Source organism: Sinocyclocheilus grahami, unplaced genomic scaffold, assembly GCF_001515645.1.
Source record: "Sinocyclocheilus grahami isolate Dianchi unplaced genomic scaffold, SAMN03320097.WGS_v1.1 scaffold276.1, whole genome shotgun sequence".
NCBI lineage: Eukaryota > Metazoa > Chordata > Actinopteri > Cypriniformes > Cyprinidae > Sinocyclocheilus > Sinocyclocheilus grahami.
In genome coordinates this window covers 1,614,497-1,639,414 of record NW_015505455.1, presented here as the reverse complement: position 1 = coordinate 1,639,414, position 24,918 = coordinate 1,614,497, and the positions used below count along the sequence as shown (strand labels likewise).

Sequence of the window (24,918 nt, the reverse complement as noted above, 5' to 3'; positions counted from 1 at the left end):
TGGCCATTTTATATAAACACATGTTCTTGGCCAAAGATCCTATATGTGTATGTCATTCCTATCCTCATTGGTTAAGAGGGTGAAACTCCCCTCGACATATGCCTATATAATATCTTTATACCTATGAATAAATTGAAGTATTGAGAATACATTTGAATGTGTGTTTTCTTGCTTCCCGGCCGTCGGCCGTATTTACACTTTAGGAGACTGAGAAGATTTCAAGGCGGCAAAGAGATATTGAGGGACCAATTGTTATTTTTATTAACACCTACCTAAAACGGCTCGTTCTAACACAATACCCCACATACCTACGTCACAATCTGGGAAGATTTGCATAACGCCGCCCAAATGTTCACGCAAAGAATGAAGGCGTAACTTTTATTCTCACTGTAGTATTGTTGACGCTGCAGCCATGTCGTGAAGACGCTGTGTGCTTCGTTGTGAAAGCGAAACTACTTTGTTTGGTCTTCCAAAAGAGGACGATATCCGCTTCGTCATGCCTAGAGCTGATCTGTGCTGGTCGCTGAGGGAATACATCAACTTTCACCGTGGACAAAGCGGAGTCCAGCCCGCCTCAGCTCACTCTATCCCGGCCTCAGCGCACGCTAAGCCGGGGCTTCCCCTCACACTAGGCCGCTGTGTTTTTCGTTGCCACTGATGATTCAAACACGAGTTTTGGGCAGTGTAGAGTAGCACTTGTTGTTTGTCATTTCTCTGATCACAAATGCAGACAGAGTTTTATGTTTACGCGGTGCGATGCAATGCAACGCAACGCGTAAAAAGACAGTATAAGTCATTATAATCAGTAATTGTGTCCCCACTGGAGGCAACAAATGCCTCGTTTGTAATGGGTTTTAATGTTTATGTCTCGTCGCTCTGGCCGGACATGGCATCAACATTATGTTAGGGGCGTAACATTTCCGTCTCACCCTTGAGGTATTCGGCCAATCACAATGCTCTGGATAGCTGGCCAATCACAGCACACCTCGCTTTTTCAGACCGATGAGCTTTGTAAATCGATGCGTTTCAAAAAGGCGGGGCATCCGTCTCACCCTTGAGGTATTCGGCCAATCACAATGCTCTGGATAGCTGGCCAATCACAGCACACCTCGCTTTTTCAGACCGATGAGCTTTGTAAAAATCGACGCGTTTCAAAAAGGAGGGGCATAGAGGAGAAACAATAATGTACAGTGTGGAAAATAATCTGTTTTTTTAACTTTAAACCGCATAAACACATTTCATTACACCAAATACACAAAATAATGTTCTTTTTAGCAGCATCATATGACCCCTTTAACATGCACATTCACTCTTAATTGTATGCATATGCCTAAAACATCTATGTTGAAGTTTATTTTCAGTGGCTGGGCCTAAATTATGGAACAGCCTGCCAAATCACATTAAGCTAGTGCCTTTTTTATCTGCTTTCAAATCAAGTCTTAATACATACGTTTTCATTGGCTTTTATTGCATTGCAATGTTTTTATTCTTTATTGCCGGTTTTATGTATTATTTTTCAAAATACACATTCACATATTACATTACAAAATACATAACATGAATTACATAAATTATGTATGTAGTTCATAATGGCAAATACACTGAACAAAATTATAAACGCAAAATGAGCTGAACTCAAAGATCTATGCACTATGTACACAAAAGGCCTATTTCTCTCAAATATTGTTCACAAATCAGTCTAAATCTGTGTTAGTGAGCACTTCTCCTTTGCCGAGATAATCCATCCACCTCACAGGTGTGGCATATCAAGATGCTGATTAGACAGCATGATTATTGCACAGGTGTGCCGTAGGCTGGCCACAATAAAAGGCCACTCTAAAATGTGCAGTTTTAGAGGGCAGATGGCGTTGTGTGGGTGAGTGGTTTGCTGATGTCATCATTGTGGATCAAGTGGCCCATGGTGGCGGTGGGGTTATGGTATGGGCAGGTGTATGAAATGGACAACGAACACAGGTGCATTTTATTGATGGCATTTTGAATGCACAGAGATACCGTGACGAGATCCTGAGGCCCATTGTTGTGCCATTCATCCACGACCATCACCTCATGTTGCAGCATGATAACGCACGGCCCCACATCTTGATATGCCACACCTGTGAGGTGGATGGATTATCTCGGCAAAGGAAAAGTGCTCACTAACACAGATTTAGACAGATTTGTGAACAATATTTGAGAGAAATAGACCTTTTGTGTACATAGATAAAGTCTTAGATCTTTGAGTTCAGCTCATGAAAAATGGGGGCAAAAACAAAAGTTTTGCTTTTATAATTTTGTTCAGTGTAGTTTGCATCACTGGATGTTACTTACATTTTTGCTGTAAAACAGTTGTCAGGAATTAAATGTTTAGTTACTTATCGGCTAATACCGATCCAAAGCAAACTGACCACACATACAGAGACACCTATAACATGAACATGGTCACCTACAGCAACCTCTCTCTTCAAGTCCTCCAGCACACGTATGCATGTCTACATTTGCAAACATACTTTTCACACTTCTAATCTTCATAAACAAGGAGATGATTATGGTGTGAGGTTTCTCAGATCACAACATTACAATAGATGCAAATATCTTTTTTATTTTAATATCTTTATTGTGTACATATAAATATTGTGCCTCTGATTATAATACAACGGTCATTTCATTTAGCAAAAGGGAGCCATATCAGCATGCCCTCTTTGTGTGAAACTTCCACAGCAACACGGGATGAATAATTAACCTGTCAAAGCAACAAACAAACGCACCCACTGCCTTTATTTTGTGTTGTTGTATTTAATAATTGGTTTGCAAGGGAAGTTTTTGGGAGGTGCAATATTGCATTATTATACATTAATGTCATAAATGTCACACTCCCTTTGCATATTGCAGTTGTGTCTGTATAAGTAGTTCAATGATTACTTTTACATCCAAATAGCTGTAATTATTTCCTAAAAAAAGTACCAAAAGGGGGGGGAAAACAATTTGAACACTGACAGGTGGTAATTATTAAAATATATAGGAAGATGGATCATCATCAGTGTATAATATATGAAACTAAAGACTGGCTTGAATTCCGTGGCATAACTAGGATCTTTATGGGCCCAAGGCTTCACAAAAATCACTGCAGTGTGGCACCAAAAATGTGCATGATAATTTGATGTATGGTTTTTAATGAGTCATTTTGACATATGAATTAGTTTTAAAGAAAATCATTTAAAAGACTAATTCATTTATGTTTTATTAATCAATTAGGCACAAGCTAACAGTTAGTTACGGTCCTTGAATGTGATTGTCTGAGAAAGTGTATTAAAGTGTATTCCTGGGACTTTCAATAGTCAGTGACAAGTTGCTATCTTTATGAGTGAGTCTTTGAATCATTCGCTCAACCATTTCGTTTAACAACACTAATTAATTCAAAACACTGCTGGCCTTTAGAGATGCGCAAATATTGATTATACTTTGTTCGGAACATACAATTTCATTGGCTGAGCAAGGAAATTCACAAGTATTTTGAAATACAGAGACCTACACCGCTGTTTGTGACCTACTATGAGTTTAGGTATCTTGTACTAAATCTAGGTGTATGAGATGCTGAGTGAGAAATATGCCAACGTCTTTTAGATTTTGTATTCAAAATAAAAACTATTGTTACAAACAAGAAAACTGAGTCCAGTAACAACACTGATATAACGGGAACATCATGGTGTGAACAACAATACAGGTTGTAACGAATCAGTCCACTGAAGGCGAGTTGAAGTGAGAACTAGGGATGCACCGATACCACTTTTTCCAGTACTCGCCCGATACCGATACTTTTATTTTTGGTACTTGCCGATACCGAGTACCGGTACCGATATTTTTATTGCATTTGTACATTTTTTAAATATTGGGTACAGAAACCAAAAGGGTATGTATAATGTTAGTTGGTTAACTTTATTTATCAAATAGATACTGTCAAACTAAAATTTATTCAGACACCTTCAACATTTCTCACATTACCACAGTTTTGTGGTACCAATTCACTATCTCAACAAATTAGAATATGGTGACATGCCAATCAGCTAATCAACTCAAAACACCTGCAAAGGTTTCCTGAGCCTTCAAAATGGTCTCTCAGTTTGGTTCACTAGGCTACACAATCATGGGGAAGACTGCTGATCTGACAGTTGTCCAGAAGACAATTATTGACACCCTTCACAATGTGAAAATGTGAATGTGAATGTGAAGTGACGTGTGGCCAAGTATGGTGACCCATACTCGGAATTAGTGCTCTGCATTTACCCATCCAAAGTGCACACACACAGCAGTGAACACACACAAACCGTGAACACACACCCGGAGCAGTGGGCAGCCATTTATGCTAAACGGGATAAAACATGATCTAACTCTCTACATATAAACTAATTAAACAGTAAGACAAGTAATATAAAAGTAAATTACAGTAACAATGAATGAAGAACTCATAATTTTTTATAATTTCCATCAATTCCCAACCTTCTAGCATAATGCTTCTAACTTTTCTGGCTCTTCTAGCTCTCCTAACTATTCTGGATTTTCTAGCTCTTCTGGCTCGTCTAGATCTTCTAGCTCTTCTGGATCTTCTAGCTCTTCTGGCTTTTCTAGCTCTTCTAACTATTCTGGATTTTCTAGCTCTTCTGGCTTTTCTAGCTCGTCTAGCTCTTCTGGATCTTCTTGCTCTTCTGGCTTTTCTAGCTCTTCTAACTACTCTGGATTTTCTAGCTCTTCTAGCTCTTCTGGCTTTTCTAGCTCTGCTGGATCTTCTGGCTTTTCTAGCTCTTCGAACTATTCTGGATTTTCTTGCTCTTCTGGCTCGTCTAGTTCTTCTGGCTTTTCTAGCTCTTCTGGCTCCTCTGGCTCGTCTAGCTCTTCTGGATCTTCTAGCTTTTCTAGCTCTTCTGGTTCCTCTGGCTTTTCTAGCTCTTCTGGCTTTTCTAGCTCTTCTGGCTCTTATAGCTCTTCTGGCTCTTCTAGCTCTTTTTGTTCTGAGTTTTCAAGATACTCCCGAACATTTTTAGCTGCCTTGAGTACTTGATCTGCACTACGTCCCTAAAAAGTTATTTCCTGCTTTACCCTCTTAGCCACTTCGTCTGATTTTAGCAAATCCATTAACAAAGGGATATGTGATAGGTTATAGTGACAACCTAATAAGGAACTTCAGTTCTAATTTGTTTACCTCCCATCACAAATATTTGAACTAGGCCTGCATGTCCAGTTTTCATTTCAAAGAGAAGGAAACAAAGAGTTTTGATTTCTTTGCATGTCAGAAGTTCTTGAAATGCAGTCAAAGTATGAAACTCTTCTGGTTTGTATATTAATTTTGTCATTCTTTTTGTCTTTCAATCCAGCTTTACCACTCCTGTAGTTTTCAGGTGTACATGAAGACAATGACCATGATTTGCTGGCTCAGGAGCCGTTTCTCAACATGATCTGAGGCTGAGCATATGCATAAATACTCTCTAGCCCTCATTTCCAGGAAAAAAAAAACAAGGCTTGAAATGTAGAATATGTAAGTCAACTGTAGGCTTTACTGAACTACACCGTTCTGGGAAACCAGAAATTCTTATTAAACACTTGACATTATGGAGATAATGAATGTATTCATTCACGTTCGTGTATCAAAACAAATTTAATATCACAAAGAAATGAGGAAAGATCAATAAAAATGTAAAAGATCAATAAGAATCTGAAAAAAAAACACTGATAGAAACCAATTACAATGAGAAACTTACATTCAAAATTACATGAGAATCCACATTTTTACTAATAAGCAAGGGAAAAGGGGAAAGTACAAAATGACACAATGAACAAAATTCACTATTATAATTAGCCTGAATCGATACTCAACTCACATGAAAATAATGTCAAATAAATTACATTTCCTTTATGTGTAGGAAATGTGAAAATAACATAACACATTCAGTAATTAAATTTATTATTTATGTGAAGTCACCACATGAATCTCTGCGCAGCCGTACTGTCAGGCCACTGAAATGTTTTACTGATGAATATGTAAACTGTGGCTGCATTAACTACGGTGTAGAGGCCAAACTCAAGCAGCAGTCTGGGTAAAGACGGTACAGGGATGTGGACACGATATAACAGATACGGAAGGATAAAATATCGGAGCTCCAGGAGTTTCTGCGGAACAGTGGCCGCCACCAAACACGCGGAGAAAACCAGAAACCAGAACAACGACTTGGACCTCAAAGTATCTAGGAAGTTCCATGCTGCAAACACATATCCAGGAACTAAAAGGAAACGGACAAGCTCATGTCTCTGGAAAATCCTCTTCCATACATAAAATGGAAAGTGTCTGTTGTCCGCAAGCAGGTATTTGTGAACAAATGTGAATTTCCAGACCAAAAACAGGAAGAACGTCATCAGTACGGCATAAACTAAGGGCTGCTTTCTTAAAGACTGTTGAAACCTGACTACCCTTTGGTAACTCAGTGAGGTAGGAAGGGAAAATATAAGAGTAAATGACAGGAAATAGAAAATCTGAGGAAAGTTCAGACATGCTTCGTGACTACTACGATCTCCAACCACAATTCCATCGTTCAACACAACAAAAAACACAAAAAGAACAGCTGCAACAATATATGGCCATGTTGACGAGACTACAGCTTTTATATTGTTGGGCGTTTTGAGGAATTCCAACAGGAAACGCATCGCTCTCATTGCCCCATTGATGGTTAGAGGGACCTGAGAAGGTGATTTTTCGTCTCGCTTCTTCAATTCAGTCCGCCAGCTCTCGTCCATTTTTTGAGCCACCACAGTGCCAGCACAGAACGCCACCCAGATGATGTTGGTCTGGCGGAAGAGGACGGCACAGAGGCCGAGAAGCGCCGCCGCTTTGTGGCTTCCATAAAGCGCCATGAGGTACATGAAGAGGGTGAAGAAAGTGGAGCCAGCATCAGTGTAATACAGGAAGGTGAAGAAGTACAGCACTGGGAACGTGGACAGAGCCAGGGCAGAGAACACTCTACGAGTGGCAGAACGGGACTAGAGAGATAGAAATATAACGCCATAGTATTACACTTTACAGTTGATTTTGGGCTTAATTTCAAGGCTATGCGATTGCTAAGTTGTTCTAGGTGGTTGCTAGGTACCTCTTTTAAAAACTAGGCTTTTTACAGTTTTTTTTACTATACTTTTTTACTGTACAATTTACAGTTTTCACCTGGTATACCATAAAACAGGCTAAACATAGACTGCAACCCAACAGACAAATGAAAAGCACATCACATCTTAGCAACACTTGTTTTGAATGTGCAAGCACCAGTCAGTTTCTTTGAATAAGGACAAAATCTAGTTGCTGTGCATTTTTACTATTAATGAAAATACTATTATATTTATTGAAAATTCTGTCCTGTAGGGTCATTTTAAAGAAAAGAATAGCAAATTATTTAATTAGTTTTAAGTACCAAATGTAATATCTTTAAGAGTATCAAAAGGTATTTATTTATTTTTTGCTCGCTTCCTAACCATGCATCCCCCTCGATAATTAATATATAATAAACTATAATGTTTATAACCAATTGTAACAATTGATTTGGTTATGGTTTATACTTTTTTATATAACATCACACCTTAGCAACCAGCAACGATTGTGAGTTTTGAATGTTCAAATACCAGTTGGAAAAATAAAGAAAGAAAATAACTCTAATAATACATTTTTAATATTAAATAAATATATTTATAGAAATTTTGTCCCATGCCCACTAGTGTGATACAAAGATAAAATAATTATACATTTGTTTTTTGCGTCCCTAAATTAATAATTTATTATGAAGAGGTTTAAAATCAAGGAATTACAATTTTTTTAAAATGAGAAATGTAATAAAATCTGCTTCCCAATAACGTTTCTATTTAGTTACCATTATTATGTTGGTTATACAGGAGAGTTTAATCATTTTTTTGTATTCATTTTTTATAAACACACACAAATATATATATATATTATAAGTCATTAACATTACAAACAATATGAAAATTACACACCATTACACACTATACACTTTAAGGTTGATCAGGGCCATAATTAGATTATTGAAGATATTTTTCAATATTTTAAAAACCAGTTAAGTTATGCACCCCTAATAGAAGAATCACCATTAAAAATAAAGGCCATAAAATAAGACACCTTATCTTTGATGTGCAGTCTGCAGATGATCAGATAGATTATGTAGAGATTCCCACTGTTAAAGAGCAGATTGATGAATCTCAGCATGGCAGTAGAGCAGACCACACTGCCCTTCAGATCCGCCAGCCACACCAGCGGCCTGATCAGACCCACTGATGCCAGATACAACCCGGGAAGAGTGGTGATCATTGGATCCCACTGTGGAAATCGACACATGGGCATTAATGACCAAACACATACACACACTGAGAAATTCAACAATTATTAACAATCATACCTCATTAAACTTCCCCTCACAGTACTTCTGGGCTTGAGGGACATGAAATATCTCATCCATATACGGATCTCTCTGTTCCCGTGTGATTTTGGAGAAAATAAGGCAGGATATGAGAAAGTTAATGCTGCACAGAGCTGTGAAGACATAACCCTCAAATTTCTCCATCCTTACTCAATCGAACACAAACAAAAAAACACGCGATCTTTGATAATACACTTATGGAAATGAATGACATAAGAGGATGATTAAGGGAGTATGCGAAGCATTCATTCCTTGTAATCGAGCTTCCTCCAGAGTGTCAAAAATGTACAAATGCATGCACAGATCGCATTTTTAAAAAATCGCATTTTTAAGTTTACTGGTACATCACATACTAAAGTCCGTGTCGAAACCGGAAGCGTGAACAATCGGTTCCATCCCGACGTTGCCACGGATTATAAAAATAATAATAAATCTGTTGTAAGTAACAATGTAGTCATATCTCAATATGTACATCACCTATACTATGATATGTTCCTTATTAAATTCTTTATTTAAAAAAAATCATAATGACTTCTTCTCTCGTAAGAATAATTGTTTAAATACATCATGTATAAAGATTAGTGCCTGGCACACAAATCCGCCTCTGGATTTTTGTTTTAAAAACTGAAGCGATTTGCACATGTAATCTACGTTCTACTTTGGAAGTATATGAATTAATTTACTAAACTTATCATCTGCGTAGTGACATCGAAAAACATAACACTGAATTAAAAATACACAATAAAGTGTTAAAATACGAGTATTATTATATACGTCGGTCATAGCTATTCGACCAATTAGAAACAACTTCTGAGCTTTAGGCCCCGCCCATTTCAGACAACTGCGCCAGTGTTTTGTTGCTGTAGTTGTCATATACTTTATAAAATGTGTGTAACACATTGGTGTAACAGAATATGTTGACATGCTTTAATGTTCAAAAAACACATTATTTTTCAAATACTGTACATTATTGTAGGTCCTCTATGCCCCGCCTCTTTCAAACGCTTCGTTTTCTACAAAGTCCCTCCTTCCGACAAGCACAGTATGCTCTGATTGGCCAGCTGACCCAGTGCATTGTGATTGGCCGAACACGTCGGAAATGTAACGCCCCTTATCATAATAGCCAGCTTCATTTGGCCGGCATTGCGCAAATATTTCCACATAGTGAGGTAGATATGTGGGGGAGTGTTAGAACGAGCCGTTTTAGGGGGGCGTGGCAGAGTCTTAACTTTGATAAAGAATATCTCTTTGGTTTTGAGACTTTAGTCTTTGCAACTTCAGGGATCTTATCTATGCACAATCAGCTTGTAACACTCCCAAGAGAAAGGAAAACTTGAAATCGCATCATATGACCCCTTTAAGAGATAGAGGAAATGTTTCTGATCCCAAGGTACCTGATGATGGCAGTAATGCGCTGTTAAGTGCGGTTGCCAGTAAAAGAAAGAAAGAAGAAGAAGCAATGACGGTGTCACATTATTATTGTTCCGTGTGTGGCCACACTGGGCACCGCATGCTATCTAGGTAAAGTTCATGTTGTACTGAAGACATTAAAATATTAATAATGCACCTTACGCAAGACTTAGAACTGTTTCCTGAATACACGGTGACTCAACTGCTCTTCAAAGATGTAAAAAATGCGACGGAGTTGAGAAAAATGGCAGTGAATGGAGAAATAAAAGGCGCCTTGATCAATCCATCAATGGTAAGAGCACGTACTAATCTCATTAGTGAGTGATTATATAAATTCTATACAGAAATTCACTATGGTATCCTTAACTCCCTCCAGAAAGTACCATGGTAATACCCTGTTTTGGATGGTGCAATACTGTTTTTGAACATTTGCATACACACACTACCTGTCACAAGTTCGAAATAAGTTTTTTAATGTTTTTGAAAGAAGTTTTTTTGTGCTCACCAAGGCTGCATTTATAGTATACAACGTACAGTCAAAACATTAATATTGTGAACTATTATTGCAATTTAAAATACCTGTTTCTGTTTTAATATATTTTCAAATGTAATTTCTTCCTGTGTTGGTAAAGCTGAATTGTGATATATTTGCCATATATTTACTATTTTCATGTTTTCTGTAAAGGTTGTGGATGCATTCCAGATCCTGGTGGCAGCAAATAAAGCCGTTCACCTACATAAAAGTGGGAAAATGAAAACCCGGAGCCTTTACTCGGAAATCATTTTTAGTCTTTCACCCACAAACAATGTGAGTGATATTTCAGTACATGTACATAGCTGACACTAACTTTATTTGTTTACAGTGTGCAGTTTTAACAGAGTTTAATGTTTGGCAGATATCGGAAGCATTCAAAAGGTTTGGGATCTCAGACAGTGACAGTGCAGTTCTTATTGTGTTGGTACACAATAAAGACGAGACCCTCAACATCGATAACATCATCTCAAAGGTGGATGGGCAACAGATTACCGTTGATCGAGTGTCTGATTTGAATGATGTTGCCAAGATTAAAAAGGTATGTCTCCTCGGGTGGAATTTTTGGTTTTGTTTTAGTTTTTTTTTGCACTTGTTTAAAGTACATCTGTGTCTCTCATTGCAGCTCTACAAAGTCGCACCACAGGAGGAAAAGTGTGGCAGTCTATTGGACGCTGTTGTTTGCAGGATGGCCACTAAAGATGTTGCATAACTAATCTAGTGGTTTATTATTTGAAATAAACCCACACTGTATATCTACTTTTCATATCTCCTATATAGGTATAGGTATCCCATTTTTTTAATGAAAAAAAAGAAAAAAGGCATCTTGTGACACATTGTTAACGTTACTTTAATGCAGATGTGAGTGAGCCATTTTGAAATATACAATGTTTTCATATATACAGTTTCCAACTAGGGCCAAATTTCCAAGAGGGAGATCATAAGATATATCTAAAAGTTGTCTGAGAAAAAAAAAAAATGTCTAGAGACTGGATAGTTTTCTTATAAATAAAGCTTAAAATGGCTTAATGACTTACGCTAACATGTCGTAGTTAATTCATACCAAAAAGTATACCAGGAAGACATGAATAAGTGAATGAGACATGAAAAAATGAGTTGCAAAATCATCCAGATCTTACCTCTAGTATGAAAAATATGCAACAAAAAACTGTAGTCAATATTAATGTTATGAATGTTGAAAAGAAATCAATGTATTTGTTGTTCTTAAGTATGCTCAGAATTTGTATAATTGAAATAAGTTTCTGTACAGCACAATTTAGAACATCTATAATCTATAATTATTTATAATAATAATATGTTAGTCACCTATGAGTTTAGAGAACAAACAACACAATCTGCATATTAGAGTTTTCTGTTGTGTGGCGCAGATAAAGCAGTAGGGATGTGGATATGGCAAGCCGTTTTAGCTTCCAAGCGTTACTCGTCGCAATTGCATTTTTACTAGGAACAATTCAATTAGAGATCTCTACAATTAAATTCTTACTAGTAACAATGCCAATTAGAGAGCTCTCTAAATCTATTTTTACTAGTTATAATTACAATAAGAGAGCTTAAATTATAATTTAATTAGAGAGCTCTGCAATTGTATTCTTACTATTAAGAACTGAATTGGAGAGCTCTAATTCAGTTCTTACTAGTAGCAATTATGATTATAGAGCTCCCTAATTCAATTCTTACTAATAACAATTGAATTAGAGAGCTCTACAATTCAATTCTTACTAGTAAGAGTTCCAATTAGAGAGCTCTTTAATGCAATTCTTATTAGTAACTGTAGCGAATCAGCTCATGGGGAAATATGAATAATTAACCATAACTAATTATGATTAATTATTAATATTTTAGATCCACTGTAGATATTTAGCTGACCACTCAGGGTCAACCGTCTTGTCAATTCTAAGAACGTTAATTTCCTGGTTAAAGGAAATAACTTTCTTACTGTACAATTCTATAAGTTTGTAACGTAAATCTGCATGATTATTGACTCCGGTTATGAGTAAACAATGAACACGTCAAGTGTGAAACAAGTAAGGTTTTATTAACTACATAAAAAGATTATAGAGCTCTCTAATTCAATTCTTACTAATAACAATTGAATTAGAGAGCTCTACAATTCAATTCTTACTAGTAAGAGTTCCAATTAGAGAGCTCTTTAATGCAATTCTTATTAGTAACAATTGAATTAGAAGGCTCTTTAATTCAATTAGAGAGCTCTCTAAAGCTCTATTCGCTCAGTATTACCTGGTGACCTCTAGTCATTTGTAATAATTGCGGAGGTTGTCTGTGATCTTAATCCCGTGCAAATCGGCCATGTCTGTAATTTGTAAAGTAAAAATTCCCCTGCAAATGACCTACCATATTTCGCCGAACCCCGAGGTCCTGTGATAATATTAGTCCCATGCGAATCGGGTTCTGAGGCGAATGGAGGCTGCATTGGAGTGTTTTGATATTATTTTGGGTGCTGGGTCATATTGCTATACACGGGCGGTTCTAGGACTTCATCCACAGGGGGGCTGAGCCCTCAGACAGACCACTAGATACAAAGATACAAATTACCTAAATTAATTGAAGTAAATATACACAAATATCCATTAAAGCTACAGAAGTTACTTAATTAAGGGCAGCGAGTGATTCTCTCTTTTTCTTTTATTGTTTGATTAACATTATTAACATAAGAAATGCACGGGTCCGTTATATTAATGCACATCCAATATTTTCGTAACTATTTACACTCACTTAAGACGTAACCAACTGTTTCTACGTCAATACAACCAACTGTTTTTACGTTGATACTCGTCAATTCAGACATAATTTTGTACGAATTTGCTCAAAATTAATAAAACATAAAAATAACTCAGTTTGGTATTGCTTGATGTCTGAGAGAAGGATTTCTGTGTGCACACTTCAGGTGTGTGTGTGTGTGCACAGAGACGATCTATGACATTGCGCAAGTACCGCATTGAGATCTCTTTCATGCCGTCTTGTGCTTGAATAGCTTAAAATCAATTAAATGTTTAAACTGACAAGCCTTACATGAGAATGATAAACTTTTCTGATCGTTCAGATAGTTTTAGGGGGGGCTGAGACAACAGATAGGGGGGCTGAAGCCCACCTAAAAAGTGTCTAGAACTGCCCCTGTCGCTATAAGTCAAGTCACCTTTATTTATATAGCGCTTTTAACAATACAGATTGTGTCAAAGCAACTGAACAGCATTAATTAGGAAAATAGTGTCAATAATGCAAAATTATAATAGTAAAAACTCAATTTTCATTTAAAGGCAGTTCATCATTGAATTCAGTGATGTCTTCATCCAGGTCAGTTCAGTTTAAATAGTATCTGTGAAATCAAGTCGACGATTTTTTTTTTTTCTGTCAGAAAATAATTCTTCATCAATGAGTTAGTTCATGTTAATTACCTAGACTTTTGATGGATGGACAAAAAATGAGGAGAAAATATTAAAAATATCTTAATTTGTGTTTTTAAGATTAATTAAAGTCGAATGGGTTTTGAACAACATGAGGCTGAGTTAAAATATATTTTCACAATCTATGTAATTTATCTAAAATGATTTGTCTGCACTTTCTGTTTAACCAAGTCATGCAGTGAAATTACATCTTAAAAATTATGATTTGATCTGACATCATAATTAAGGGAGTGACACTTTACACAAAATAACTGCATGGTTCAAACAAGTACAGTTTAGCTACCATCTTTTATGGTGCAATTATATCAGCTTTGTCAAAATCATTATCTTCCATTACGTATTTTGTTCCTGGCACAAATCGCAAAACAGTGAAGTGTGGTGAAAGTTTAATTATGCTTTTCTTAAATCCCTTAATTTGATAGCTTGAAGGTTCGGTGTTAACCATTTCGGTAGCACCTTACAAGTGAGATCCATTTATTAGTTAACTACGTTAGTTTACGTTAACTAAGATTATACTAAATGCCGTTCATTGTTAGTTGTTAGCAATTTCAGCATTTTGTTATACATTTTTCAAATCAAATTTGCATTTTTCAAATAACATGAATAAACAATGAACTATTGCTTTTAATAACGAACATCGAAAAAGATTAATGAATGTTGTAAGAAATATATTACTCATTGTTGACAACTGTTAACAAATGTGACCTTACTGTAAAGTTTGATTACTTTTTTAAATAAGTTTTCATGCAAAAATGACCATTTCTTAAGCATTACTCAACACTATCAAACATCATTGTAAAAGAGCATTTTAATTATCACCTCCTTATGGTTCCACTCCATAGATCTTTGTGTTCTCACAACCAGACAGTTTGATGGCTGCTGCCACACCAGCAAGAAAATCCCCCTCCACCACAGCAAACAACCACAACATCTGGATAGGGTACAACCTCCAGGATCTCAAAACCTAAGCTACCATTTCAAAAGACAGTGGTGTGAGTGAACCAATTATAATACATTCCATTTTTGGTGCATATGTTCATCATGCATTGCCACTGGGGCAGTAGTACCCTTTCAAAAGGCAATGTGTACCTTTAAGGTACTAATATGCATCCTTTAGGGGTAAATAAGGTACAAAAGTCCATTTCAAAGGAATATTTCACCCAACATGAAAATTCTATCATCATTTACCAACCTTCATGATATTAAAATCTGTATGTTTTAGGCAGGTTCACACAGCTCTTTCATACAATTTGTGTTTCATTCACACTGACAAAACCTGGATATTTTTGAACCTTTGAAGTGCTTTTTTGGAGCTTGACAGTCACAGTCATTCGCTTTCATTATATGAGCAAAATCACATTCTTCAAAATATCTCCTCTTGTGTCCAGCTAAAGTAAAAAAGTCATGCAGGATTGGAACGACATGAGGGTGAGTATATAATGACAGGCTTTTCATGCTTTGGGTGAACTGTCCCAGACGTGTATTTAACCTGGCATGTCCAGCGCTAAGATCTGGATCATCATAGGAATGTAGGAAAGTCATACTGTCCTCTTGAACACTTTGAGTAACAGCGTCCAAAATAACTATCTGTTTCCTGGTCTTTTGTACACCACAGTCCATAAGACGAGGAGTTGGCGCTCTTTCAACCTCAACTCCCAAACTCTACAAATGTTTGACACATTTTGTTAAAGATTAAATAACGAGAAAAGTGTAACCATATCAGCAAAGTGTATAAATGAGCGTTTCATACTTGTATCAGAACAGATCTGGAGATAGCGGCCGTTTCTAGCATCACCACTTTGCCTTTACATTCATAATGCTTACATGCATATGCAAATTACTTCCCATAACTCCCAGAAGACATGGTCACAAAATGACCCCCTTTGAGTATCCGGGCAAACGGGTTTGCAACACCTCTAATCTTAAATTATCTTGGTGGAAGAGGAATGTAAACAAATCATGATATGCTTGCACATTGCTATCACAACCAAAGCAAACAGAAGTAAAACATCACAAACTGACCAGTCCTCTGCATGTCCTCCAGTTTGATGTGAATATTGCAGGAGGTGTTGAGTGGCAGTGTGGTTTAATGAACTTTTAGCATTTTCCAGGAAAAGAGATACAAAATAGGACTTGACTAATACTTAGTTTTTCAGCAAAGAATAAGTGAAAGGAGGTGCATAGAATTTATAGAAGTTTTATATATGTGGTGTCTTGCATATTTGTGACCCTGGACCACAAGGGTCAATTTTTCGAAATTGAGATTTATACAACATCTGAAAGCTGAACAAATAAGCTTACCATTGATGTATGGTTTGTTAGGATAGGACAATATTTGGCCGAGATACAACTATTTGAAAATCTGGAATCTGAGGGTGCAAAAAAAAAATCTAAATACTGAGAAAATCGCCTTTAACGTTGTCCAAATGAAGTTCTTAGCAATGCATATTACTAATCAAAAATTAAGTTTTAATATATTTACAGTAGGACATTTACCAAATATCTTCATGGAACATGATCTTTACTTAATATCCTAATGATTTTTGGCATAAAAGAAAAATCAATCATTTTGACACATACAATGTATTTTTGGCTATTGCTACAAATATACCCCAGCGACTTAAGACTGGTTTTGTGGTCCAGGGTCACATTTAGCATCATCACAGTCTTATTTGAAAAGTCAAGTCAAGTCACCTTTATTTATATAGCGCTTTTAACAGCATTAATTAGGAAAATAGTGTGTCAATAATGCAAAATGACAATAGTAAACACAAATTTTTCAGTTAAAGGCAGTTCATCATTGAATTCAGTGATGTCATCATCCGGCTCAGTTCAGTTTAAATAGTATCTTTGCAATCATTTGCAATCAAGTCAACGATATCGCTGGAAATTAAGTGTCCCCAACTAAGCAAGCCAGAGGTGACAGCGGCAAAGAACCAAAACTCCATCGGTGTTAGAATGGAGGAAAAACCTTGGGAGAAACCAGGCTCAGTCGGGGGGCCAGTTCTCCTCTGACCAGACAAAACCAGCAGTTCAATTCCAGGCTGCAGCAATGTCACATTGTGCAGAGGACTCAACTGGTTCCTGTGGTCTTGTCCCGGTGGTCGTCTGAGACAAAGTCTTTACAGGGGATCTGTATCTGGGGCTCATCTAGTTGTCCTGGTCTCCGCTGTCTTTCAGGGCTGTGGAGGTCCTTTCTAGATGCTGATCCACCATCTGGTCTGAATACGTACTGGATCCGGGTGACTGCAGTGACCATCTGATCTGGATACAGACTGGAACAGGTGCTGATGCCATGGCAACGGGACACTATGCTCGGACATCCCAGGAGGACGAGGATGTTTTTCAACAGAAGCACATTCCACCTTCCAGAACCCTCTTCAGAGATCGGTTTGAAATAAGAAAGCGTAAGTGTCCATGTGATGTAGAGGACAGGGAAATAAATTGTGTTTACAGGAGCATTATTTTATTTTTTTCAGTATCAATTCAATACAAATCAAGTTGTATTTTTATTTTACTTTATTTTATTCTTCATTTCTATTTCAAATAGATTTGACAAATATTTGAATTTACAAACAAATACCACCATGATGTATACTTAGTTGAGTCCTCTGCATAATGTGACTTTGCTGCAGCCTGGAATTGAACTGCTGGTTTTGTCTGGTCAGAGGAGAACTGGGCCCCCCGACTGAGCCTGGTTTCTCCCAAGGTTTTTTCTCCATTCTGTCACCGATGGAGTTTTGGTTCCTTGCCGCTGTCGCCTCTGGCTTGCTTAGTTGGGGACACTTCATTTCCAGCGATATCGTTGACTTGATTGCACAGATACTATTTAAACTGAACTGAGCTGGATGATGACATGACTGAATTCAATGATGAACTGCCTTTAACTGAAAAATGAGTGTTTACTATTATCATTTTGCTTTAATGACACACTATTTTCCTAATTAATGCTGTAAAGTTGCTTTGACACAATATGTATTGTTAAAAGCGCTATATAAATAAAAGTGACTTGACTTGACTTAAAATGTTATACTTGTGTGTAAAAAAAGAGAGGCTTTTTATTGCTTTATGCAAAACATGTCTTATTCTTTTCTTTAGATTTTTGGGTTGTACTATGGACATGGACCTTTCTTGACAGTTTCTGTAAGATTTAAGAGATTTAAAATGATGTTCCTTTAATGTCCGTTGTATCTGTGATTTGTTTCTAAATTGACCTTTACTCTGAATCTTATTAGCTGTGCGGCTCTATCAGGGCACTGATCGCTTGAAGGACCAGACATTCTTCCTCAGTCAGATTTCCCAGGATGCTCTAGGGCACACAATATTTCCCCTAGCTGTGCTAACCAAAGATTTTGTGAAGAAAATAGCTGCTGAGGCTGACTTCCAGCATGTTCTAAAGAAAAAAGAGGTACTAAATTAAATAAATCACACTTTTGAAGATCTAAGATTTCCGGCACGAGAAATGTGACATTGAGTAGTGCTCAGTAATTTAAATGTAATATATTCCACTGATTAAAAAAAATGTCTGCCCAATGACTAAATATAATGGAAATGCGATTGATATATATATATATATAGAGAGAGAGAGATTTTTTTTTTCTTTTCTCTGAAAGAGCATGGGGATCTGTTTCAGTGGAGAGAGAGATTTTGAGAACTTTATCCTTGAGGTATGTTTGATGCCTCTTGTATTGTTTAAAGCAATAAAACACAAGTCTCATATTCTTTCTAGTGAAAACTTTTTTATGTTAGATACATTTTTATTATTATTATACGTTTTTTAAGTGTCACACAAATTTTATTGTTGACTGGATTTATCAGGCTTAACAGTATTTATCAAAACCTCAACCCTGTTACCAAGGTTATTGTAAGAAAAAAACCCCACTTTTTTCCCTTAAATTTTTATGAAATATTAGTTCAGCAATAACAAACCAACATTTGTCCCTAAACTATCTATCCCTACCTATATTTGCAACCCTGTTACCTATTCTGACATTTTATTTATATTTTTAAAATATTTTGAAATTAATTTTATTTAACATTTATTTGTATTTAATATTTATTGCTAGAAAACTCAATATTCAGATATATCAACTTTATTCAAACATATAGCCCACATTTTGGTAACAGGGTTGCAGAAATGGCAAACATCATACAATCAACATTTCCTGCAAGTTAAAAACCTCCTTTCGCAGATAGTTTGTTGAAAGACTTTGTACTGTATTTTGATGGGAAGATCATGGGGCAGCATAAAGGTGGATATTAATTTAATAATTGTTCATGTTCTCCTCCATAGTGTCTGTGATACTGTATGACTAATACACACATTATTACTGTATTTCGCCACAGGATGGTTCACATTAACACTGGGTCAGAGGGCTGGAATAGGAGGGCAGGTAGATCCTTGGTTTGTAGTTGATAAAGATATCACAACCGGTGATGTATTTGTAGTGAGTTACATTATTTATTAAAAAAGGCCACAAATGACTTTTCAGTTAGATTGATTTGTAAAATATGGCATCTCTTGCAGGGTCCAACCACTAACCATCCAGCACTGTTCCGAGACACATTACAGACAGACCGCTTCCACTGGATACCCGTAGAGCCACCCGTTGAACTTATCCGCACTCAGATGATGGAATGTCACTTCTGTTTCAATAACCGGATGCCTTTAAGTGAGCTGCTTTCCATTTTAACTGGAAATTGTTAGAAAACAGGTCAGTTGACAAAGTTGCATAAGTAATAACCTGCAGCCAATATTTTTTCTGTTTTGCCTACAACAGTGTTATTTCAGAATTATTTATATATATATTATAATATTTTATAACAAATTTGAATAAGCTTTTATTTTTCTATTTTCTTTTTAATTTTAGTTCAATTTTATAATTTTTTTAAAATTTCAGTTTGAATAGTTTTAGTACTTAAACTTACTTGATTTCATTTAGTTGTCAAAATATTCATGTTTTAAGCATAACATTTATTTTGTAATATTTTAAGAGAAATCATTTTGAATAGTTTTATTTAATAATAATTTAATAGTTTTATTTTCAGGTTTAGTTAACAATAACAAGACTACAAGTCTACAAAATTGTTCTGATGTAAACAGTCCTAATATCAACATCTCATTTCTTTTCAGCTCCATGCACTGTAACCTTGAATCTAGATGGGTCAGTGTGGGTTATGTTGAAAGAGCCAATAAGAGCACTGACACCTGGACAGGTAAACCAGAAATATCTACACCGCTGCAGAATGTATCTGAATGTTTAACTAAATTCTTGCTGTCATTATAAATCATTTACTAGGTCAGATACCTCATACTCCGTCTTCTGTCACTATGACATATTCTCTATAAATAATGGACTGTAGTCCTTTTTTTGTTTTCTGTTCAACAAATATGATGAAATACATTATAAGTGGTATTATAAAACAAAAAAAGTTCAGATTGTACATTTAGAGCAGCGTTCAAGCTTGCTAGGTTGATTGGCAACTGTAAACAGCCTAATCAACTGTATTACAGTTAGGGTTTGGCCGATAGACGATGCCATCGTCCATCGCCGATGGCTGACAGACATCACGATGTTAAGCTGCATTTTGGAAATGGTATTTTTTAAATTCAAACCTGACTCCATTGTATTTGCTTTACAGTTTGCTGTCCTATACAAGGGAGATTAATGTTTGGGCAGTGGGAAGATCATTCGTCTGGGACCCACAATATTCACTCTTCAGAAAGGTCAAAACTGCATGAGCTGCCCACCTAAAGACACAAACCAACAACAACATCCAGAGCCTGTCAGCTGAGACACATGCAGCACAAACCAAGCACACCTCTGATCTCTTGTGTTTTATTAAAGGAACACTCCACGGTTTTTTGAAAATAGGCTAATTTTCCAACTCCCCTAGAGTTAAACAGTTGAGTTTTACCGTTTTCTATTTAAACTACATTAGACATTTTGTTGTTTTAAAATGGGGTTTAGAGAATAAATGATCGAACTGTGATGATAATATAAAGATTTTTATAAAGAAATGTAAGCCTATTATACATAATACCATATGTTTTTGGGTTTGGCCTTATTCCTCTTTTGTGTTTTCTAATATGCATGGCATCACAATTCAACAAACTGTATAAGTGAAATTTTACACTCTTTAAAATAAAGGTTCTAAAAGTTTTTTTTTTTTAAAGCAGTGTCATAGAAGAACCATTTTTGGTTCCTAAAAGAACCGTTCAGCGAACAGCCTTTAAAATAACCATTTTTTGTTGTTGTTGTTGTGTGAAAAATATTTTAATAATCAGAATAACCTTTTTTCCACTTTAAAGAACCTTTTGTACAATGGAAAAGTTCTGTGCGGGTTAAAGGTGGTGCCAATGCCAATAAAGAACCTTTATTTTTTAGAGTGTTGGTTTATGCTTTGTAAATATAATTAGTGTTATATATTTTTGTAAATAAACTTTAGTTTATTTAAGAAAATTAGTTTTTAAAGAAGAGCATGATTTTCTTTTACAAGAAATCCATTGCTTTTTTTTATGTCTTTTATGAGGAACATGGGGGGGTCAGTGTACGTTTTTATCTGTTGAGGAGACACTAAAATTGAAGGTAAAAGAAACGCATACTTTTATATGCAATTTTAATAACACATGTAATTATAAATGCACGATTAAAAAAAATCTATAAAAAAATCAAGTATAAGAAAAAAAAAATCTAAACTCAAAATAAATCAAACCAAACTATATTTTAATGCTTAAAAACTTTACAAATATTTCTCATTTAAACGACATTAGACATTTTGTTGTTGTAAAATGGGGTTTAGAGAATAAATGATCGAACTGTGATGATAATATAAAGATTTTTATAAAGAAATGTAAGCCTATTATACATAATACCATATGTTTTTGGGTTTGGCCTTATTCCTCGTTTGTGTTTTCTAATATGCATGGCATCACAATTCAACAAACTGTATAAGTGAAATTTGACACTCTTTAAAATAAAGGTTCTAAAAGTTTTTTTTTTAAAGCAGTGTCATAGAAGAACCATTTTTGGTTCCTAAAAGAACCGTTCAGCGAACAGCCTTTAAAAGAACCATTTTTTGTTGTTGTTGTTGTGTGAAAAATATTTTAATAATCAGAATAACCTTTTTTCCACTTTAAAGAACCTTTTGTACAATGGAAAAATTCTGTGGGGGTTAAAGGTGGTGCCGATGCCAATAAAGAACCTTTATTTTTTAGAGTGTAGGTGTATGCTTTGTAAATATAATTAGTGTTATATATTTATGTAAATAAACTTAAGAAAATGAGTTTTTAAAGAAGATTACAAGAAATCCATTGCTTTTTTTATGTCTTTTATGAGGAACATGGGGGGGTCAGTGTACGTTTTTATCTGTTGAGGAGACACTAAAATTGAAGGTAAAAGAAACGCATACTTTTATATGCAATTTTAATAACACATGTAATTATAAATGCACGATTTAAAAAAATCTATAAAAAAATCAAGTATAAGAAAAAAAAATCTAAACTCAAAATAAATCAAACCAAACTATATTTTAATGCTTAAAAACTTTACAAATATTTCTGTAATTTTCAGTGTCTATATGCCATGTTACCACTAATAACTGTCTTATGGCATTTGCTATAAAAGTATGGCTACCGTGGTCATTTTTCTATAGAGAATAAATCATATTTTTTTCATGCACAATTTAGTTTTACTCTACTCATAGCGAATAACAGATAGAGAACCCAGTATTGATATCTCTTTATTACTTTACAGCCGCTTGTAAACTGAGCGATTTAAACACATGGTGCGCATTCATGTCACTTTAGGAGACAAAAAGCAGAAAACGTTATGGATATAGCCTAAACAAACGACAACGCGCATAACATAGTAAACGAAACGGCGTTCATTTATAATGGTAGCATTTACCTCCAGAAATCTGCATTCGGACAGTTGCGTGAAACTGTTTCATCTCGTAAATTCGTTTTTTATAATGGGGACTTTCTGGTTTGACGCGCCGCGTCGCTCACGTTAGGGTGTAAAAGTGGCCAAAAGAACCAAAGAATAAATGCAGAGGTGAATAACAATAGTTGGATTTCCATGAGAGTTCTTTAGTCCTGAAAGGAGGTGCAGTGCAGGTTATGTTAATGACTGTGTGTGTGTGTGTGTGTGTGCTGTGGGAGAGACGCGTACGCACGGAGCCATTTTGTCCTTATTTAAAACTTAACGTGGGTAATGTCACTTGGCTCCATGGATACCAGCCTGATAAACTGTGTTTTCTCCTGTTAAAAAGCTACAATGAAGGATAAAAGAAGGTCGACGTGCCGGCAGAAGGAGAGTTGACGAGTTTTTCTGCACGTTTTGTGGAGTTTTACACCATGGATCTAGTAATGTGTTGGTTATTATGGGTTCACCTTCTCCTCTGCGCTCCTCTCATGGGATGTTTCGACTTGCACCTCACGGAGACTTTACATTCTGGAGCTGTTTTGGCCAATTTGTCACTGGGACCAGGTTGGACGTATAAAATAGACAGGACTTTTACTTCCAAGTACATTGGGATGTTTATTAAAGTGGACTGGAGAGATGGAGTGGTGCGTTTAAATGGAGAGGTGGATTGCGCGCGCGCCCCTCACAGCGCGCTGCCTCTTTAAGTGATAATGGAATCCCTCAGAAGTCTGATACCACCTATGTGGAAATCATTGTTCTGGATGCCAATGATAATGTGCCACAGTTTGGGAGGGACAAATATCAGGGTACAGTATTTGAAGACGCACCTGTGTTCACCAGTGTGCTCCAGATATCTGCTTCAGACAGGGACTCGGGGTCTAATGGGCGTTTGAGCTACACCTTTCAAGGTGGCGATGACGGGGAAGGAGACTTCATGATTGAGCAGTACTCTGGAATTATAAGAACCCAAAGGAAGCTGGACAGAGAGAACGTTCCAGTGTATAACCTGAAGGCCTATGCAGTAGATAGAGGTGTTCCTCCTCTCAAAGTAGCGGTGGAGATCCAGATTTCTGTGTTGGACATCAATGACAATGCTCCTGTTTTTGAGAAGGATGAATTGTTTATCTACATCAAAGAAAACAGTCCTGTTGATTCAGTGGTTGCCCGGATCAACGCCATGGATCCAGATGAAGGAACCAACGCTCAAATATTGTACCAGATTGTGGAAGGAAATATCCCGGAGGTCTTTGATTTGGATATATTCACTGGAGACTTAAAAGCACTCGTGGATTTGGACTACGAGACCAAAATGGAGTATGTCATAGTCGTACAGGCCACGTCCGCACCTTTGGTCAGCAGAGCAACCGTCCGCATTCGTCTGATTGATGTCAACGACAACGATCCTGTCCTGCAGGATTTCGAGATTATCTTCAATAACTACGTCACCAACAAATCCAACAGTTTTCCATCTGGGATTATAGGAAAGGTACCTGCCTATGACCCAGATGTGTCAGATGAGCTCAAGTATAGTTTCACTGAAGGAAATGAGCTGAGTTTGCTGATTCTAAACCCAAATACTGGAGAGCTCAAACTCAGCAAAGATCTGGATAACAACAGACCTCTGGAGGCCACCATGAAAGTTTCTGTCACAGGTCAGTTAACTTTTCTTTGTATCTTTTGAATCAACTGTCTTTGCTTGAAACATTCCTTAAGTTTGAGATGCTGCAGGGTAGGGTAAGCAGGGTAAAACAAATCAAAATCAAAATCAATGATTTGATAAAGACAAACTAATGTTTAATATATAATTTAAATATGTTGGGTTGATGTTGATGTATCTGCTGCTCTGAAGGGCTGCATGATTTCAGGCTGTGTTTGCTGCAGGCTGAACCACAATCCTGTTTTTCTGCTTATGAGGTGTTTGTTAGAAGAAGGCAAGAACCATTTTTGCGTGGGAATCAAAGTCTCAGTTCACTTTTAGAGGATTATTTAACTTCTGTTAAATCCAAACCCTTCCAGTATTCTGTTATGAAATGTTTGAGATGAGCAACATATTGTTGAATTAAGTGCCTCTTAGTATTGTAATGACTTTCCTCACTGACAGATCACTCAGTTTATCCTTTCATTCTCTGTGATAATTTGTACCA

The 24,918-nt window shown here is 36.3% G+C and overlaps 3 protein-coding genes and 2 pseudogenes across 3 annotated transcripts in view; 3 read left to right on the top strand and 2 right to left on the bottom strand.

Annotated features, from left to right (window-relative positions):
- Positions 1–5,709: 5,709 nt before the first annotated feature.
- On the bottom strand, positions 5,710–8,797 carry LOC107600015 (putative Dol-P-Glc:Glc(2)Man(9)GlcNAc(2)-PP-Dol alpha-1,2-glucosyltransferase). The gene is made up of 3 exons (XM_016291784.1): positions 8,442–8,797; positions 8,165–8,362; positions 5,710–7,023 (listed from the first exon to the last, which is right to left on the bottom strand). The coding sequence occupies exons 1-3, from the start codon at positions 8,604–8,606 to the stop codon at positions 5,968–5,970; spliced, it is 1,419 nt and encodes a 472-aa protein (XP_016147270.1). The 5' UTR covers positions 8,607–8,797; the 3' UTR covers positions 5,710–5,967.
- A 1,126-nt stretch (positions 8,798–9,923) lies between these two features.
- On the top strand, positions 9,924–11,417 carry LOC107600017 (EKC/KEOPS complex subunit Tprkb-like). Its single transcript, XM_016291785.1, has 4 exons — positions 9,924–10,164; positions 10,558–10,680; positions 10,769–10,945; positions 11,030–11,417. The coding sequence occupies exons 1-4, from the start codon at positions 10,024–10,026 to the stop codon at positions 11,114–11,116; spliced, it is 528 nt and encodes a 175-aa protein (XP_016147271.1). The 5' UTR covers positions 9,924–10,023; the 3' UTR covers positions 11,117–11,417.
- A 3,253-nt stretch (positions 11,418–14,670) lies between these two features.
- LOC107600040 (L-threonine dehydratase catabolic TdcB-like) lies at positions 14,671–15,930 on the bottom strand (annotated as a pseudogene).
- An 875-nt stretch (positions 15,931–16,805) lies between these two features.
- Positions 16,806–20,694, top strand: LOC107600039 (mitochondrial tRNA-specific 2-thiouridylase 1-like; annotated as a pseudogene).
- Positions 20,695–23,205: 2,511 nt separating this feature from the next.
- The window catches only part of LOC107600038 (cadherin EGF LAG seven-pass G-type receptor 1-like), a 57,992-nt gene continuing 56,279 nt past the window's right edge, over positions 23,206–24,918 (top strand). The window contains exons 1-2 of the mRNA XM_016291804.1: positions 23,206–23,214; positions 23,463–24,426. Coding sequence (XP_016147290.1) covers positions 23,206–23,214; positions 23,463–24,426 — 973 coding nt within the window. The remainder of the gene's footprint in view (positions 23,215–23,462; positions 24,427–24,918) is intronic.

Excerpts from the sequence above, each read along its gene's own strand:
- LOC107600015 (XM_016291784.1), bottom strand. The coding sequence starts at position 8,606 with ATGGAGAAATTTGAGGGTTATGTCTTCACAGCTCTGTGCAGCATTAAC. Across the intron at positions 8,363-8,441 it reads GTGAGGGGAAGTTTAATGAG|TGGGATCCAATGATCACCAC; the intron begins GTATGATTGTTA and ends CGATTTCCACAG. Across the intron at positions 7,024-8,164 it reads GACTGCACATCAAAGATAAG|TCCCGTTCTGCCACTCGTAG; the intron begins GTGTCTTATTTT and ends CTATCTCTCTAG.
- LOC107600017 (XM_016291785.1), top strand. The coding sequence starts at position 10,024 with ATGCACCTTACGCAAGACTTAGAACTGTTTCCTGAATACACGGTGACT. Across the intron at positions 10,165-10,557 it reads CCTTGATCAATCCATCAATG|GTTGTGGATGCATTCCAGAT; the intron begins GTAAGAGCACGT and ends TTTTCTGTAAAG. Across the intron at positions 10,681-10,768 it reads GTCTTTCACCCACAAACAAT|ATATCGGAAGCATTCAAAAG; the intron begins GTGAGTGATATT and ends AATGTTTGGCAG.